The sequence below is a fragment of the Bufo gargarizans genome, chromosome 8 (genome assembly GCF_014858855.1).
Source record: "Bufo gargarizans isolate SCDJY-AF-19 chromosome 8, ASM1485885v1, whole genome shotgun sequence".
In the NCBI taxonomy this organism is placed as follows: domain Eukaryota; kingdom Metazoa; phylum Chordata; class Amphibia; order Anura; family Bufonidae; genus Bufo; species Bufo gargarizans.
The window spans coordinates 38,264,471-38,279,861 of record NC_058087.1 but is presented as its reverse complement, the minus strand read 5'-3'; the positions used below and the strand labels follow the sequence as shown (position 1 = coordinate 38,279,861).

The window sequence follows — 15,391 nt, the reverse complement described above, 5'->3', positions numbered from 1 at the left end:
ATGGGACCTTGATCACGGCCTGGAGTAAGGTAAATACAATGCAATACATCAGGGTATTTTTACATGATAAATAAATACATAGTCAATTCATAATATTTACATCAAAATAATGTCTAGTGTCTAGTGTCTAGTATATGGGGACACAGAGAATGGGTAAGACATTGTGAGGCATAGCAATTTCCACTCGTAGTGGCATCATCAACAGTGGAGTTACACTTAGAAAAAATATATATATACATATATGGCTATATGCATCAGTGAGTAACGGTAGAATAATCAGCAGCAGCCGGGATATCGATAGGCTTGGCGAGGTTGTGAGCAAGCAAACAGATGCAGAGTGGTGCAGGTCAACAGAGCGTCTCAAGGGTAGCGTGGCCTGTAAGGTGTATGTGGCATAGGTTATAGCATTTATCAGTAACTGGATGGCAGGAAATAGTGAGGCTAAGTATATACAAACAAAGCTCAAGAAGAAGACCGACAACATTTTAGAAGAACACCGGAAATTCCTAGATAATACCAAGCGAAATAAATTTATTCGTGACTCTGAAGACTACCATCTACAGAAGATCTATCGTTGGCAATGGCAAAGTACCTCCAAGGGCTCCGATTACTCCTCCTTCCTAGGATACGCATCCTCCTCTTCAGGAAGCGACAGACCAACCAACCACCGCAACCAACGTTTTTTTCACAGACGTGGATACCGATCATTACGGACCTGCCTCTTTCCTCGGGGAAGACTGTGATTCTGGTGGTAGTGGACCGTTTTAGCAAAATGGCACATTTCATTCCCTTTCCTGGGTTACCCAATGCTAAGACGCTGGCGCAAGCGTTTGTTGATCATATTGTTAAATTGCATGGCATTCCTTCAGACATCGTTTCTGATAGGGGCACGCAATTTGTTTCCAGATTCTGGAAGGCCTTCTGTTCTCGCTTGGGGGTTCGGTTGTCGTTCTCTTGTGCTTTTCACCCGCAGTTGAATGGTCAGACCGAACGTGTCAATCAGAATCTGGAGACATATCTGCGCTGTTTTGTGGCGGAGAATCAAGAGGATTGGTGTTCTTTTTTGTCCCTTGCTGAGTTTGCTTTAAATACCCGTCGCCAGGAGTCCTCTGATAAGTCACAATTTTTTGGTGCATATGGGTTTCATCCGCAGTGTGGGACATTCTCTGGAGAGGGGTCTTCTGGTTTACCTGAAGAGGAGAGATTTTCCTCGTCTTTGTCATTTATTTTGCAAAAGATTCAGGGTAATCTGAAGAGGATGAGTGAGAGATATAAGTGTGTGGCGGATAAGACACGTGTGCCTGGTCTGGACCTGAATGTGGGGGATCTGGTGTGGTTGTCCACAAAGAATATCAAACTGAAGGTTCCCTCCTGGAAGTTGGGTCCTAAGTTTATTGGGCCTTACAAGATCTTGTCAGTCATCAATTCTGTTGCCTTTCGTCTTGATCTTCCTCAGACTTGGAAGATCCATAATGTTTTTCACAAGTCCCTATTAAAACCTTATGTCCAACCCACTGTACCCTCCTCTTTGCCTCCTCCTCCGATTATTGTTGATGGTAATCTTGAATTTCAGGTCTCTAGGATTGTGGATTCTCGCATTATCCACAGTTCTCTCCAGTACCTCGTTTATTGGGAGGGTTATGGTCCTGAGGAGAGGATGTGGGTCCCAGTGGCGGACATTAAGGCCACTCGTCTCATCAAGGCTTTGCATAGGTCTCATCCTGAGAAGGTGGGCTCTGAGTGTCCGGAGTCCACCCGTAGAGGGAGGGGTACTGTCACCACCACTTCTGTGAGAAGGTCTGGCAGACTTGCTTCTCTACCTCTTGTATGATGTTCTTTGTTTTGGTTTCACTTTCTCATCTCCTTTCCTTCTGCCAGGTGTCACTTATTTAGACATAATCGTCTTCCTATATATTCCCTCCCATACTGCCTCACTTTGCGGTTTATACTACTTCCTGGATGAAGTGTTCACTGCTGGAGGCTGTGTCTGCTGTTTGCTCAGATAAGTCCTTTACTTTATTGTGTTTACTTGGTGGCTTGATTCTAGGTGACCCTGACTCCCTCCGTATTAAGTGCAGGGAGCTGGTGGTCGTGTCCCCTCACTATTATAGGGTTTTCAGGTGTCACACAGGCTTAGGTACGTGGGCATGCAATTGTCTACCATTGAGACCGTTGTATGTGCATAGCAGTCCGGGAGAGCTCTTAGGGTTTTATAGGGCTCACCTAATAGCTCCTTAGTTTGGGATCAAGCCAGTCGCTTGTTTATTTATAAGTTCCAGCTATCTGCAAATCTCATCCATGACACACAAGGACAGGCCAGAGAAGATGCAGCCTAGTCCCAGCAGAAGCCAGGGACTAAGGTAGAAGGGAAGACCGGGGAGGGGCATGGGTGGCCAGGAGAAGAAGGGTTTCCCAGGCCACCCGAATAAAGTGAAACCCACTCCCTGGCCAAAGGAGGGGAACTAACCCAAGACCCCATGGGACAGGGACACAGGAGGTAATACTTACCGTCCGGCGTCTTCAGGTGCCGTAGGGTCACCCCTTCGGCAAACTCACACTTATGTGGGATTACCGGCATGCCACTGCGGATGCAGTAATGGGGGACTGGGTGACCAGCGAGGTACTCAAAGTACGTGTCCGCAGGGGGTGCAACTAAAGTGGTTATCCACGATGGAGCCCTATCCTGCAGCAGGCAGAGACCTGCAGACGAAAAGAAAAAGGAATAAAATAAAATAGAAGAATAAAAATAAAAAAGCAGCAGGACCTGCAAAAAGAAAAAAGAGCAGGTCATGTCTGCCTCCTACAGACACTAGACTAAAACTGATTAGCCTAGTGCAAGGATGGCCAACCTGAGGCTCTCCAGCTGTTGAAAAACTACTACTCCCAGCATGCCCTCACTGCCTACAGCTATCAGCCTACAGCAAGGCATGGTGGGAGTTGTAGTTTTACAACAGCTGGAGAGCCGCAAGTTGGCCATCCCTGGCCTAGTGTCTGTGGAGAGGGTATAGTCACCTGGGCGGAGCCAACCTTTTCGATATCTAGTATCACCTCCTAGTGGAAGCTGGGCGTATACCCATGGTGCTGTGTCCCCCAATGACATTACCGAGAAACTTGCCGTGGCGTACTTTGTGCGCCGCACTATGTGTCCTTCTTTGTTCATTTTGAAAGTTGGGAGGTATGCAACACTGATCCCTTCTTCACACCTGAATGGAGAATTAGCTGCCTGTAGTGTTGCATTTCTCTGCATATACAACTGCCATGAATAAAAGGCTAGAATTTAGAAATGACAAGACAGACCTCATAAATACAGCACATACTACAGCCTCCGCCTTTACGCCCATCCGTGCAATACCGGAGGCGCCCACCAGATGTCGCTCTAGCGAACCCGACAGGCTTGCTGCACCGCGCTCCCAGCATCCACCGGGGCTACCAGTGTGCCACGTAACAGGCTGTCGCTGCTACAGTGCGTCTGTCACCGGCACCGCGAGCGTCCAGTCCGGGGGTTTGCCGCCTGAGGGGGCTGCAGCATGGGGGGCGCGCAGAGCGTTGAAATCCCTGGTGGAGGGACAGAAGGCTACCACGTCCTGCGGGTATGTAAGCGCTGTGTCGGGGCCGGGCTGCGCTCAGGCCTTTGTGTATCCCTGTCAAGTCTCAGGGCTGGGATTGTAGTTCTCTATGGTTTCTTGGCACCACACCGGGTATTGTAGTCACTGGATGTGAATCAGTAGCCATAGGCAATGGCTTATGTCTGGAGGTGTGACATTTATGTAGAGAGATGGGACATGGAAACCGTCAGCAATGCTCACTATAGACAACCTCCACAGGGAGGCATTAGCCTGGTCACCCCCTATAACCTGCACCCCAGTGCTAGTATCAGTGCGGTCTGTTCCATCAGAGGGTGGCATCTCCTCGGGTCACCAGGCTGTTGCTTGGTGACTGTGGATACTTAACTAGGCAGAGATCATCCATTAGTCAGCGGGGTCTCCCTTTATTATTACTCTCTGGGGGTTGCGAGACAGTTGGGCTCGCTATATGGCAACGTGGCCAGTACTTAGGGGATTGTTCACCCCGGGGACCTTTTATACAGACCCCTCAGTGTGGCCAAAGCTGTGCCGGTCCCGGGTCTCCCCTCGTCAATATCCGACCTGACGCCTGGCCGCAGCGGTGACTTGTCACCCATGTGTTATGTCCTTGGGTCATGTGACACGTTGATGCTGCGGCCGTCAAATAATCCAGCGTCAAACTGGATGTTGCCACTGGGAGCCGTAACCCAGCGGTGGGGATCAGGTAAGTATGATTACCAGCTCCACAAAGGTGAACAACCCCTTTAAAAGGGGGTCATCCACTCAGATCAAACTCCGGATACCTGCCTTATTAGTATGGCGGACTCATTGTCTCTCATCGTACTCCTCCCATAACATTGACACTAGATGTGCCTGGCAGGTCCCACCAGCAGTAACCTCTTCTGAGAGGCTAGTCCCTTGTCAGGTGCGGGTGGTGTTCCTCTGACGCAGGGGCACGTGACCAAAATATCATCATGTGACCAGAAGATAATGACGTCTTCTCCATGTAAAAAACCAGTGTGCTTGACTCCCAAAGCATGAGCCGATGGCAATAATTGTCAAAATGGCGCAGAAACGTAGCAAATGTGTCACATAGACAAAGGAGAACCACGTCTCCTTATGCGTGTGAAAGGTCACAGGAACCAGGTGGTGCATTCATTTAAAGGGGTATTCCGATTTCATGAAATCGATTGAGTTCTCGTCGGTTTCAGATCGGCAGGAATGCCGGGAGTCACGCCTGCACCAATCTGAAATGATCAATATATCTGTACTATTCCTGGGGATAGGCCATTCATTTCTTGAAACCAGAATACCTCTTTAATAAATATATCTAAAACAAGATGGAATATTTTGTGCAAAATATGCACCGGAATTCATAGGCGGCCACAATAGTAGCTGTGTGTTGCTGCAAAAATAAGCAACGTCGCTCAGGCCTTCAAGGTAAGGCTACGTTCACATCTCCTGGTCACCAGATCTGACATTGCCAGATCCTACTGATCACCGCCAGATCCCTATTGACTAGAATGAGATTCAGGATCCCATTGCAGAAATGAATGGATATCTTGTCGGCTTTGTGTCGGTGTTTGGAAAGCCGCTGTGTGATATTGAGGGTAAACTAGTCTATCCAGATCTAGGGAATTGTACTAAGGAATTCTATCAATGATGGGGTTAATCCTCTACCTCCGTCGATGCAGGAAAAACAATGAGTTTCTGCTGCCAGCGTGTCCCTTTCCAGGTCGGTGCGGAGACTGGACTGTGGGACAGTGCCGGTGTCCTGCATCTTCTGTACGTTGTAGCGGCCATAACATAATGATTTTTACTTTGACCTATTGTTCTAATAGTTATACTGGTCAGTGTAATACACCCCAACTAGTAGCATTGCTGGAATATAGCCAACCATCTGTGTGGTCTCCCACCCGCACCTGAAATAATCGCCTGCTTACACGTGGCCTTCCTGACCTTTTTTGCTCGTATTGAGATATCCCAGTATTAATGATGACCGCCACTCAAATTGTGTTACCCTGTTGGGTGTTGTCACTGCAGTGCACTGGTCTAGTGGTCTGTGAAGATTTCCACCATCTAGATGTAAAGTAAAGTTCCTGAGCCCCCCAAAAGTGAGCGTATAGACGTATGAGAAGGTTTACTGTTACCCCTGTGTTTTAGTTACTGTATGTATGCAGAATACGTCTCTGTACCTATAACACCTGTAGTACATTGTATTATATGGCTGCATACATGTTGTATGAAGAATATCGCACATTGCTCCAGCGGCATACAGGAGACAACACGGGGCTTCCTAAATGGAATTACTCCAGTGCTTTTAAGGATGTAGAGTAGAAGGCACCATGTGTGTGTGTGTATGTGTATATATATATATATATATATATATATATATATATATATACTGTAGCTTAGGAATGATGAAAACTATAAAACTGGTGAAAACTATAAAATTCTAATAATGAAAGGAATGCATGAAATTAGGAAAATATAGCAAAAAAATACACCCATAAGAATTCACCTTTACGACCTGCACTTTATGCAGTGGGACTGATCCCCTCTCCTGCCATTGATGAGCATGCCCCTAAAATGTACATCTCACCATAGTTTCTCTCGTATACGTCATTCGCGGAGCGCTGATGACCTGACGCTTTCTGTTCTCAATAGGTACAAGAAAATTCCCCTGGACACAGAGCTGGACTGGAGCCATTCTTTGATTTCATAGTTTCTATAAACGGGCTGAGATTGGTAAGTACTATGTGTGCCATGATCGACTTTGGCACCGCACACAGACATTTTGACATGGGTTTGGTGTGTTGTAGGTGAGATGTGCCAAAATCATGGATACATCTATGAATATGAAACGGAGGTTGCAGGGTTCACACCCATATCGGGTGTTGTAAGCATGGTTAAAGGCATAGACGGTAATGGCATATCCACAGGAATGTCTGATAGATGCGGCGCCCACTTTTTGGACCTGCATCGCCAGGACAGGTGGACCCCCCGACCCTGTCCTGCCACAGCCAGGCTGTGAGAAGTGGCCGAATGTTGGAGAACCCCTTATTAGAGGCTTGTGGACCTGCAAACGGCACATCTCTGTGGGGGCTACCCCGGGATAGTGAGCTGGGCTAGATGGATAGCCCCCTTGGGGTCTTAGCTGCTCTTGTTGATTCACCTTTTTTTAATATTTTTTTTTCCTTCCTTAGAATAAGGACAATGACACACTTAAGGATCTGCTTAAGGCCAATGTTGAGAAGCCTGTGAAAATGGTAGTGTACAGCAGCAAGACGCTGGAGCTGAGGGAGACAACGGTTACCCCCAGCAATATGTGGGGAGGACAAGGCTTGCTGGGAGTCAGCATCAGATTCTGTAGCTTTGATGGAGCCAATGAGAATGTGTGGCATGTGCTGGTGAGTACCGCAGGGGTGGTAAGTGACGAGACCTCTCGAGATACGTGTTTATATCTTCAAGATTTCTGTGTAAATTACTGGATGCGATTCGTAAGGTCTTTGGTAACTGCGTGCATCAGCTTCCTTCACAGAAGATTTATATATTTATTTTTTGCTTGCTTTTTCTAGGAAGTAGAGCCAAATTCTCCTGCGGCATTAGCTGGTTTGAGACCCCACACAGACTACATAATTGGAGCAGACACTGTAATGAATGAGGTAATATGGCTTGTCGTGTGTGCACATTGTGGTACAAGTGGATGATATATGCGTCCACATGATGTAATAGATAAAGGACCACTAGGGAAATCTGAAAAGATCTGCCATTACTAAAGGGGTTCTCCGGGCTTTTAATATTGATGACCTATCCTCAGAATAGGTCATCAATATCAGATCAGCGGGGGTCTGACACTCTGAGACGGTGCGTGCAGTGTGCATGTGCCGTCTCCTGTATCTCTTCCTGCTCACCGTTGCTGTCTATGGCAAAGCAGCGGTGAGCAGGAAGAGAGACGGGAGACGGCACGTGCTCGCGGCGTCTCCTCATACAGCTGATCTGCGGAGGTGCCGGGTGTCAGGCCCCCGCCGATAGGATATTGATGAACTATCCTGAGGATAGGTCATCAATAGTAAAAGCCCAGTGAACCCCTATAACTCCATATACATGATTATGGAAATATGAGAGGAAGCAGCTGCTCACAAAGACAGTAAATTTTGTTCTTCTACACATCAAGCATAGCGAAGACCTTAGGTTTACTTTTCCTGCAAGGTCTGTATGAAAAATCGGCTGCTAAAGTGTCCTAGTACAAACGGGAATAAGGCATTTGCTATAAGCGTGGTTCTACACATGGATAAACACACTGTGACTATACTCTTCAAAGTATTCAGTAAAGTCAGACTGATGTGCCTGGGAGTCTGTATGTGTCTTTCTGAATGTAAGATTTGTGCCTTTCAGTCAGAAGATCTGTTCTCTCTCATTGAGACCCATGAAGGAAAGCCTTTAAAACTGTATGTGTATAACACGGACACCGACAACTGTAGAGAGGTGGTCATCACCCCAAACTCGGCCTGGGGTGGAGAGGGCAGGTAAGAGAGTCTGATGATGCTTCAGCAGTTTGTTGCTCCCATAACATCATATATTGTTATGTATTATATTGTAATATACTTCCTGTAATATTATGTTACATTAAAGGGGTTATCTAAAGTCTAAAAAATCCTCCCAATGCCCAGGCCCCTCGTATACATTATACTTACCTGCTCCCTGGCACTCGTGTCTAGGGCTGTAGCAAACGATTTATTTTAGCAATCGAGTATTCTACCGATTTTTTATTTTTACGAATAATCGAGTACTAATAAGAAAAAATGGATTAATAGACTGTTTGCCATCAGCCCCCCCCCCCCCCCGTGCCTTCAGCTCCACTCCCCTAGTGCCTTCAGCTCCACTCCCCCAGTGCCATCAGTCCCTCACTCCCCCAATGATCACAGTAGCCCCAGAACTGGAACAATACAGCTTCATCCAGTGTGTAGTGGACGGCACTGGTTACTGCAGCGCAGCAGGTACCAGCTCCATTCATTGCTCAGTGGACAGAGTTGTGTAGTTCCGATGCAGGAGCTACTGCAGAGCCGCTGATCATCAGGGGTGTGGAGTGTTGGACCCACGCCAATCAGATATTGATGTCCTAAGGATAGGCCACCACTTATAAAATCCTGGACAATTCTTTTCAAATGATGGTTGCAGTTTCACTTGTCCTGTGTCTACATTACTTTTTTCTTTATTCATCAGTTTTGCTTCGTTGGTCAGCTGAATTTTTCTTCCTTCTTCTACAGCTTAGGATGTGGAATAGGTTATGGTTACCTTCACCGGATACCTACTCGACCATTTGAAGAAGGAAAGAAAATCTCTCTGCCAGGACAGTCACCGGGGGCCCCGGTGAGTCCTTTAAAAGACGGCTTTACAGAGGTTTGTATGTCTTACCGTGGTACAGTTTTTCCAGCACTGTCCATTTAACCTGTTATGTAGAGCCATACAGACGAGCTATCCATGCTCACAGTCCCTAACTCCATGTAACTTAGAGAGTCAAACTAAGGTCTCTGTATATGAAAGCCGTACAAGGCTGTGCTACTAGAGGACTGGAGCACTTTCTTGGCTCTCTGAGCTTTAAATAAAACATTGATGGGGCAAATAAAATACCTCTCCTATTTCTCCCATGGCTCCTCTTCCGAGTCATTGGTTCAGACTGGAGATGTCAGGGCCTGGATGTTCTATACAAAGTCACTGTCACGCCATTGTGTCTTTAATTGTATGATGCAGTCAACATATGCCAGATTTATGGCTGGTTTGAAATTTGAAGCAAAAATATTTTTGGGGTAAGAAATCAGTTAATAAATTAAAGGATTTGTCCCACCTGGAAGTCCCTTCCCAGAATTTTCCCCTGATGATCTTTCCCTCAGTTATCAGATGAGGTCATCGGAGTTGCCGCCTGTGGTCACTTAATTGAACAGGCAACCGTGTGAACCAGCATTGCTGGCAGCTCTCTGCTGTTTCAGAGCTTGGATCACCCTCTGAAATGTCTGCATGCCCTTACTGTCCCCTCTGTATGAACCCTTTCACTATGGGAGGAAAGATTGTAAGTGACATTATAATAGTGGATTGTTTCACCTCTGTATGTAGCCTATTGTATGGTGAATGCTAAGAGAGGCCAATGTATATCTCAGCTTCATCATTTCTTTTATTCTAGGTCCAGCTGTCATCTGTAAATTCCCCCCCAACATTGCCTGTTGCAACCACAGGAATTGAAGGAAGTCTGTCCGGGCTGTCACTTAATGCTAACTCTCCTGCTGTCACCAGTGCTCTTAACTCAGGTATACATCGGCAGATATTTACTGGCTAAGTGCACTAGAAATCTGGCCCAGTTTGTGGTGAAAAACTGGTGTACATGCCTTTCACCTGATTTATGAGGTTAAGTCAGTTAGTGCACCTCACTAGCACATGCCAAACAGGCGGCAATAAGGAGGAGAAAAGTGTCAAAAATGTCTAGCAAGATTTATCATACAGCACAAATGCTTGTGTATCTCTGTACGCTGAGCACCATCGCGGTGCTGCAGGACACCAACTGCATTTTTACCCAGATGCACATGACCGTGCCAACCTGGGACTCCAGCTATAGTATATGAGCGTGCACCACTGTGATACCTGGCTGCATCCTCTGCCTAGTGTAGTTTTAAGCTGACTCACTATGTTTTGTGGAATCTGATAACCTGAAGCCTGGATCATTACGGATACACTGATGCAGAAATACGTATTGTTTTTAATTTATTTTTTTACTTCCTTTATTTTTTCTCTTTCGCAGGTTTACCAACAGTACCTGTATTAACGCCACAAATCAACCACACCCTCACCACTGTTCCTCTAAATCCAGCTGTTTCACTACCAGGTAAATTCAATCACTACTTTATACCAGTAGATGTTCAGCTTCATGGTTAAGGGGTAGGTCAGACTTAAGTGTTATTATACTAATCTGATGTGGAGCTGGTAAACTAATAAAATAACTCGCCTTCACAAGCCCCTCCAATTTAGCACTGCTGCTACTTGTTCTTCCCCGAGCTGCAGCCATTGACATACTGTTGTGGCTGCAACACTAAGGTCCTATATACCGATGCAGCCGGTCATGCAGTGGTCTCAGGCAGCCAACTGATGAGGCCAGCTATTAGCTGCAGCTGTATAGGGGATGTCACCACTGCAGCCGCAACAGTACGTCAATGGCTGCAGCTTATGGAAGAGGCAGCAGTGCTGGATGAAGTGGGTGCTGTAGAAGGTGAGGTAAGTTTTTTTATTATTTTACCAACACTACATTAGATTAGTATAAGGAAGTTTTTAACTTTGACAACCCCTTTTTAAGATTGGTGTTTCATATGGCAGTCCTAATAAGAACTGCCATATGAAACTCTGGACTAAAAAGCGCCAAATTTATTAAGAAGTGCAAGCCTCTTATTAAATGTGGTTTATCTTCTGGCATGTGTTAGAAAATCAAATCTACGCTACCTATGTGCTGTTTTAGATGTGAGCTATAATGTACTCCAGTTATTAGTGTAATTTACAGTAAATTTGTTGACCCAAGGGAGGGACTCTCCTCCCATTGTCCTCACAAATTGTTGAGAAGGTTTTTAAAATTTGGCACTTTCTAAAAAATAAAAATAAAATTAGCGACTTTTGTATGCCAGAACAACAAAATTGAGCCACTTACTATTTTTTATGGGCAGATCTTTCCTGTCTGTAAGGCTAGTTTCACATCTGTGTTTACCTGATCCTCTGCCAAAAACAGCCTGCTGGAGTTCACTGTATTCGGTGTAGCTGGATACTGCTGTTTACCACTGGAGCCCATTGCACCATTTTGTGTCTGGCTGGATCCCATTATAGTCAATGGGGTCCAGCAGTGAACTGCAGTATTTGGCTATGCTTAAAATTTAGCTTTAGGGCTAATGCACATGACTGTGTTTTTGGTTCCGCATGTTTTTGAGGGTTGGATGCAGACCCATTAACTTCAGTGGGGTCGTTAAAGATGCGGACAGCACTCTGTGTGACGTCCGCAAAATTATAGAAAATGTCTTATTCTTGTCCGTATTTTGGACAAGGATAGGAGTGTTCTGTTAGGGTCCGGCCTTTCCATTCTGCAAAAATACGGAATGCACACGACCGGTATCCATGTTTTGCGGATCTGTAATTTGCTGAATGCAAAACAGCCAATGGGCCTGTGCATGAGCCTTTATCCTGCAAGAATGATGTATTGACGATGGTTGATAAATTTTAATGAATTTAACATCCAGGAGCTTCGGCTGTGTTACTGACACAAAGTTAAAGCATACCTTGATGACATATGTTGGATAATTAAACCAGCTATGCACTGTACATGACTGACTTATCCTTACTCTTTCTTTAGGTCTCATGCCATTATCCACTGGGCTCCCCACATTACAGAATTTACCCAATCTTAACATACCTGCACCCAGCCTAATTCCCAGACCCGGCTTCCCGGACTTGACACACAATGGTATGTTCAACATGCAAGAATGAAGTTCTTAAAACTGAAAGTTGTAGTTTCAGAACAGCTGGAGGTTACTGATCTCTGATCTAATCCCTCAGCAAGAAATCGGCTGCTTTGGCAGTCTTATTTTAAATTTTTTGATGATCTATCCTCTGGAACCTGTGCTCGCAGTAGAGCCGCGGCTCATCTCTCAGCTTTCCCAAGGCCATGTGATGTCACGTTCATCGGTGCAGCTCATTGAAGCTAAGTTTTGTGGTACCAAGCACCGCTGCTATAGAATGGACGGTCCTGTGCTTAGTGGGCTGAGAGAAGGCTGTGGCGCTACTGCAAGCAACGGTGTGCCTTCTCAAACAGCTGATCAGCGGGGGTCCCTGATGTCGACCCCACCACCCTCCACCCCACAGATCAGATACTTAAGATCTATTCAGAGGATTGTTCATCAGTTTAAAAAAAAATAAAAAAATTGTAAACCCCTTTAAACACGACTGTTACTTATTCAAGGAGCTAGTGAAGCCTCTGTCTAATAGACTAGATCTGTATTTCTAATCGCATCAGAATGAACTAATTTCCCCAATGAAATGCCTGCCCAGCCAATCACTGGCCCCACAGGTGGCTCGCCTCAGCCAGTGATTGGTGGAGCAGGCATTTCCTGTATGTCGAGAGGGACCAGCAGCCTTATTAACCAAGACTAAATTTAGTTTGAGAATGACTGACTGGATCATTTAAACTGGGACCTGGGGATCCAAACAGACCTAATCGTATCAACCTCTCCATGTTGTGTATTCCTGTTTCAGTGACCACTTTGCTATATAAAAGCCACTCCATGTAAATATACAATACCCATATTCATTTTCTAAAATATAGATTATCAGTGGTATTTCTGATTTTAGATTTGGATGCAATTTCTCGAATTCTTCTATTAAAATGCTCTTCATTGCAGTGTCAGCCTTGCCACCAATTGGTCCTTTACCAACGCTAAACCTGGCAGGACTCCCTCCCCTTACAGTGAATCATCAGTTCCCCACATTTCCTCTGGCAAGCAACCCAATTCCTTCACTGCTGGACCAGATCCCTGCACCCTCAGTGGAAAATGGCACATCTACAGTGGAGGACACGGGCAGCGCGGACCTTCCTGCCACACAGAAAGTTATCGTCAGCAGCACAGAAGCAGCAGTGGCTGAATCCTCATAACGTGGATCCATCCGGCTTCTTGTATTTATTTAGCCACAAGAATGTGTTCCAAGATGCAAACCATCATTAATCTCATACTAGTGTGTACTTATATAGGAGGTCTGTAAATACAGAGAAATCTAGTTATGGAGAAGAAATGAGGTTATCGAAGATAGAGAAGACACACGGGGAGACGTCAACCTCTTACTCGGAGATGTAAATTATTTTAGCAGAAATGAATTTCCAGCCAAATTGTGTTTAATAAAAAGTTACGGCACGTGCACTCTTACTATGTGTATGGTTTCTGTCTCGCCCACTCCTGTGCGGTAGGCGCCTGCTCTGTTGTTCTAGGTCAGTACCATAGAACAGATGCTTTATTCTAGAGCGTTCTATACGTGGCATTCGGGGATATGAAGAGAATGTTAATGTTTTAAATAAAACAATTTAAGATTTGCGATTTACATACAGCAATAAATTACTGGCGTTTTACACTATTATTCGTGTTACTTTTGTGTGTGTTTTTTTTTTTTTCAGTTCCTCATAAAGGCTAAAGGGGTTCGACTTAATTCTGCACACTTTGGATCCTGCCTGCACAGATTCTATAATGTACATGGTCCTGCAGATTTTATGCAGGACAAGTTGTACTTTCTAATGCCACCATGTATTATGGCATAAAATGTGGGGGGGGGGGGGGAGAAACAATGGCACGGTTGCATGCATGAGGCCTTAGAAATCCTGTGCTGCCTCCAGGGCACTGGTTCCCCAGAGCATACTAAGGCAGCAGCAAGGGCTTTTCTGCTGTACCATAGAGATGACAAACCTCATGCTTGCTCAAAGATGCTAAGCAAAACGGTCAACACCTCCAAAGTCAAAATATAACCCTGGTCAATAATGGTATGCTTTACCTGCACCTTAACTGTGCTTTATGAAGTAGGAATAGTAGGAGGGATTTACCCAAAATGGAAAAATTGTTCAGGGCATAGCCATTGGTACTAAGGTTGGAAATTGATGCTCTCTCTTACAGCAGGTTTGCACTTGTGTCAGGGTATTCTGTTATAGGTTCCGTTTTAATGGAATTCGTAACATGGAATGCAAAGCGGAAGCCTTTGAGAGGCAGTCCATGTTGATCCGTCATAATAGAAGTCTATGGGCAAGCATAACAGATTCGTCTGGTTTCCATTATGCAGGACGGAAAACAAAGTCCTGGCAACCGGATGCACCTTAAAAGAAAATCTATCTGGTATTTTTTTTCAAATGTGCAGTATGAAACTAGAAATGGACCTTTTTAAAAGAGGTCATTTTTAGAGTTGAGCGGACACCTGGATGTTTGGGTTCGGCCGAACTTCACAAAAAAGTTTGAGTTCGGGACCCGAACCCCATTGAAGTCAATGGGGACCTGAACTTTGGAGCACTAAAATGCGGTTAGGAAAATGACTTAAAAATAATAATCTTGATCTAGGAGGAGGAGGAGGTATCCAATACAGTTTTTTTGGTTATGATTTTTATTTTATTTATTTTTGTTTAAATTTGGGTACACCCCAAAACATTGGTAAATATAACCTGTGATAACCCCCTCCAGCCGTGCTAAAAAAAGTTCATACAATACACTGGCTGCAGGGCAGACCAGCACCTCCAAGGCGTAAAGGGCAAGCTCAGGCCATGTGCCCAATTTGGAGACCAAGAAGTTGAAGGGGGCAGACCCATCAGTCAGTTCGTGTAGGCGTGTCCACACATACTGCTCAACCATGTCGCATGTCCCCGTGACGTCCATGATCCAATTGGATATCTTCTCTATCAACTATCGGGAATCAGGGTTCCAGGCCGGAGAGGGAGCCTGAGAAAGGGATACCACATCCAAGGGAGGTCACTGGATGAAATTAAATGTAATCGAGCGGAAATGTGGGACAAATTATTGAATCAGAAGCTTCCAAGTAAAGGAGGAGGCGCGCAGCAATTACCCACTCCCGACTCGGGGAGGTAGTGACGATAAATAATACACGACTCTTAAGATGCCCTGTTATTTGAATGATTAATAAAAAAAATACAGGGAATGTCACTGGGGTATTTGGACGTTAGACAGGAGAGGCCATGCTGCTGCTTTGTTGACTCTAGATAACTTCTGCCTGATCGCACGTCCCCGTGACGTCCATGATCCAATTGGATATCTTCTCTA

At 45.3% G+C, this 15,391-nt stretch overlaps 1 protein-coding gene across 2 annotated transcripts; it reads left to right on the top strand.

Annotated features, from left to right (window-relative positions):
- Positions 1-3,408: 3,408 nt before the first annotated feature.
- On the top strand, positions 3,409-13,712 carry GORASP2 (golgi reassembly stacking protein 2). 2 transcript variants are annotated; one of them, XM_044304813.1, is made up of 10 exons: positions 3,409-3,590; positions 6,231-6,311; positions 6,770-6,973; positions 7,142-7,228; positions 7,962-8,092; positions 8,834-8,936; positions 9,745-9,868; positions 10,357-10,440; positions 11,944-12,054; positions 12,989-13,712. In XM_044304813.1, the coding sequence occupies exons 1-10, from the start codon at positions 3,528-3,530 to the stop codon at positions 13,237-13,239; spliced, it is 1,239 nt and encodes a 412-aa protein (XP_044160748.1). In that variant the 5' UTR covers positions 3,409-3,527; the 3' UTR covers positions 13,240-13,712. The 2 variants fall into 2 exon arrangements, with proteins under 2 accessions (XP_044160748.1, XP_044160747.1); XM_044304812.1 differs by having other exon boundaries at positions 8,834-8,966.
- The last annotated feature ends 1,679 nt before the right edge of the window (positions 13,713-15,391 follow it).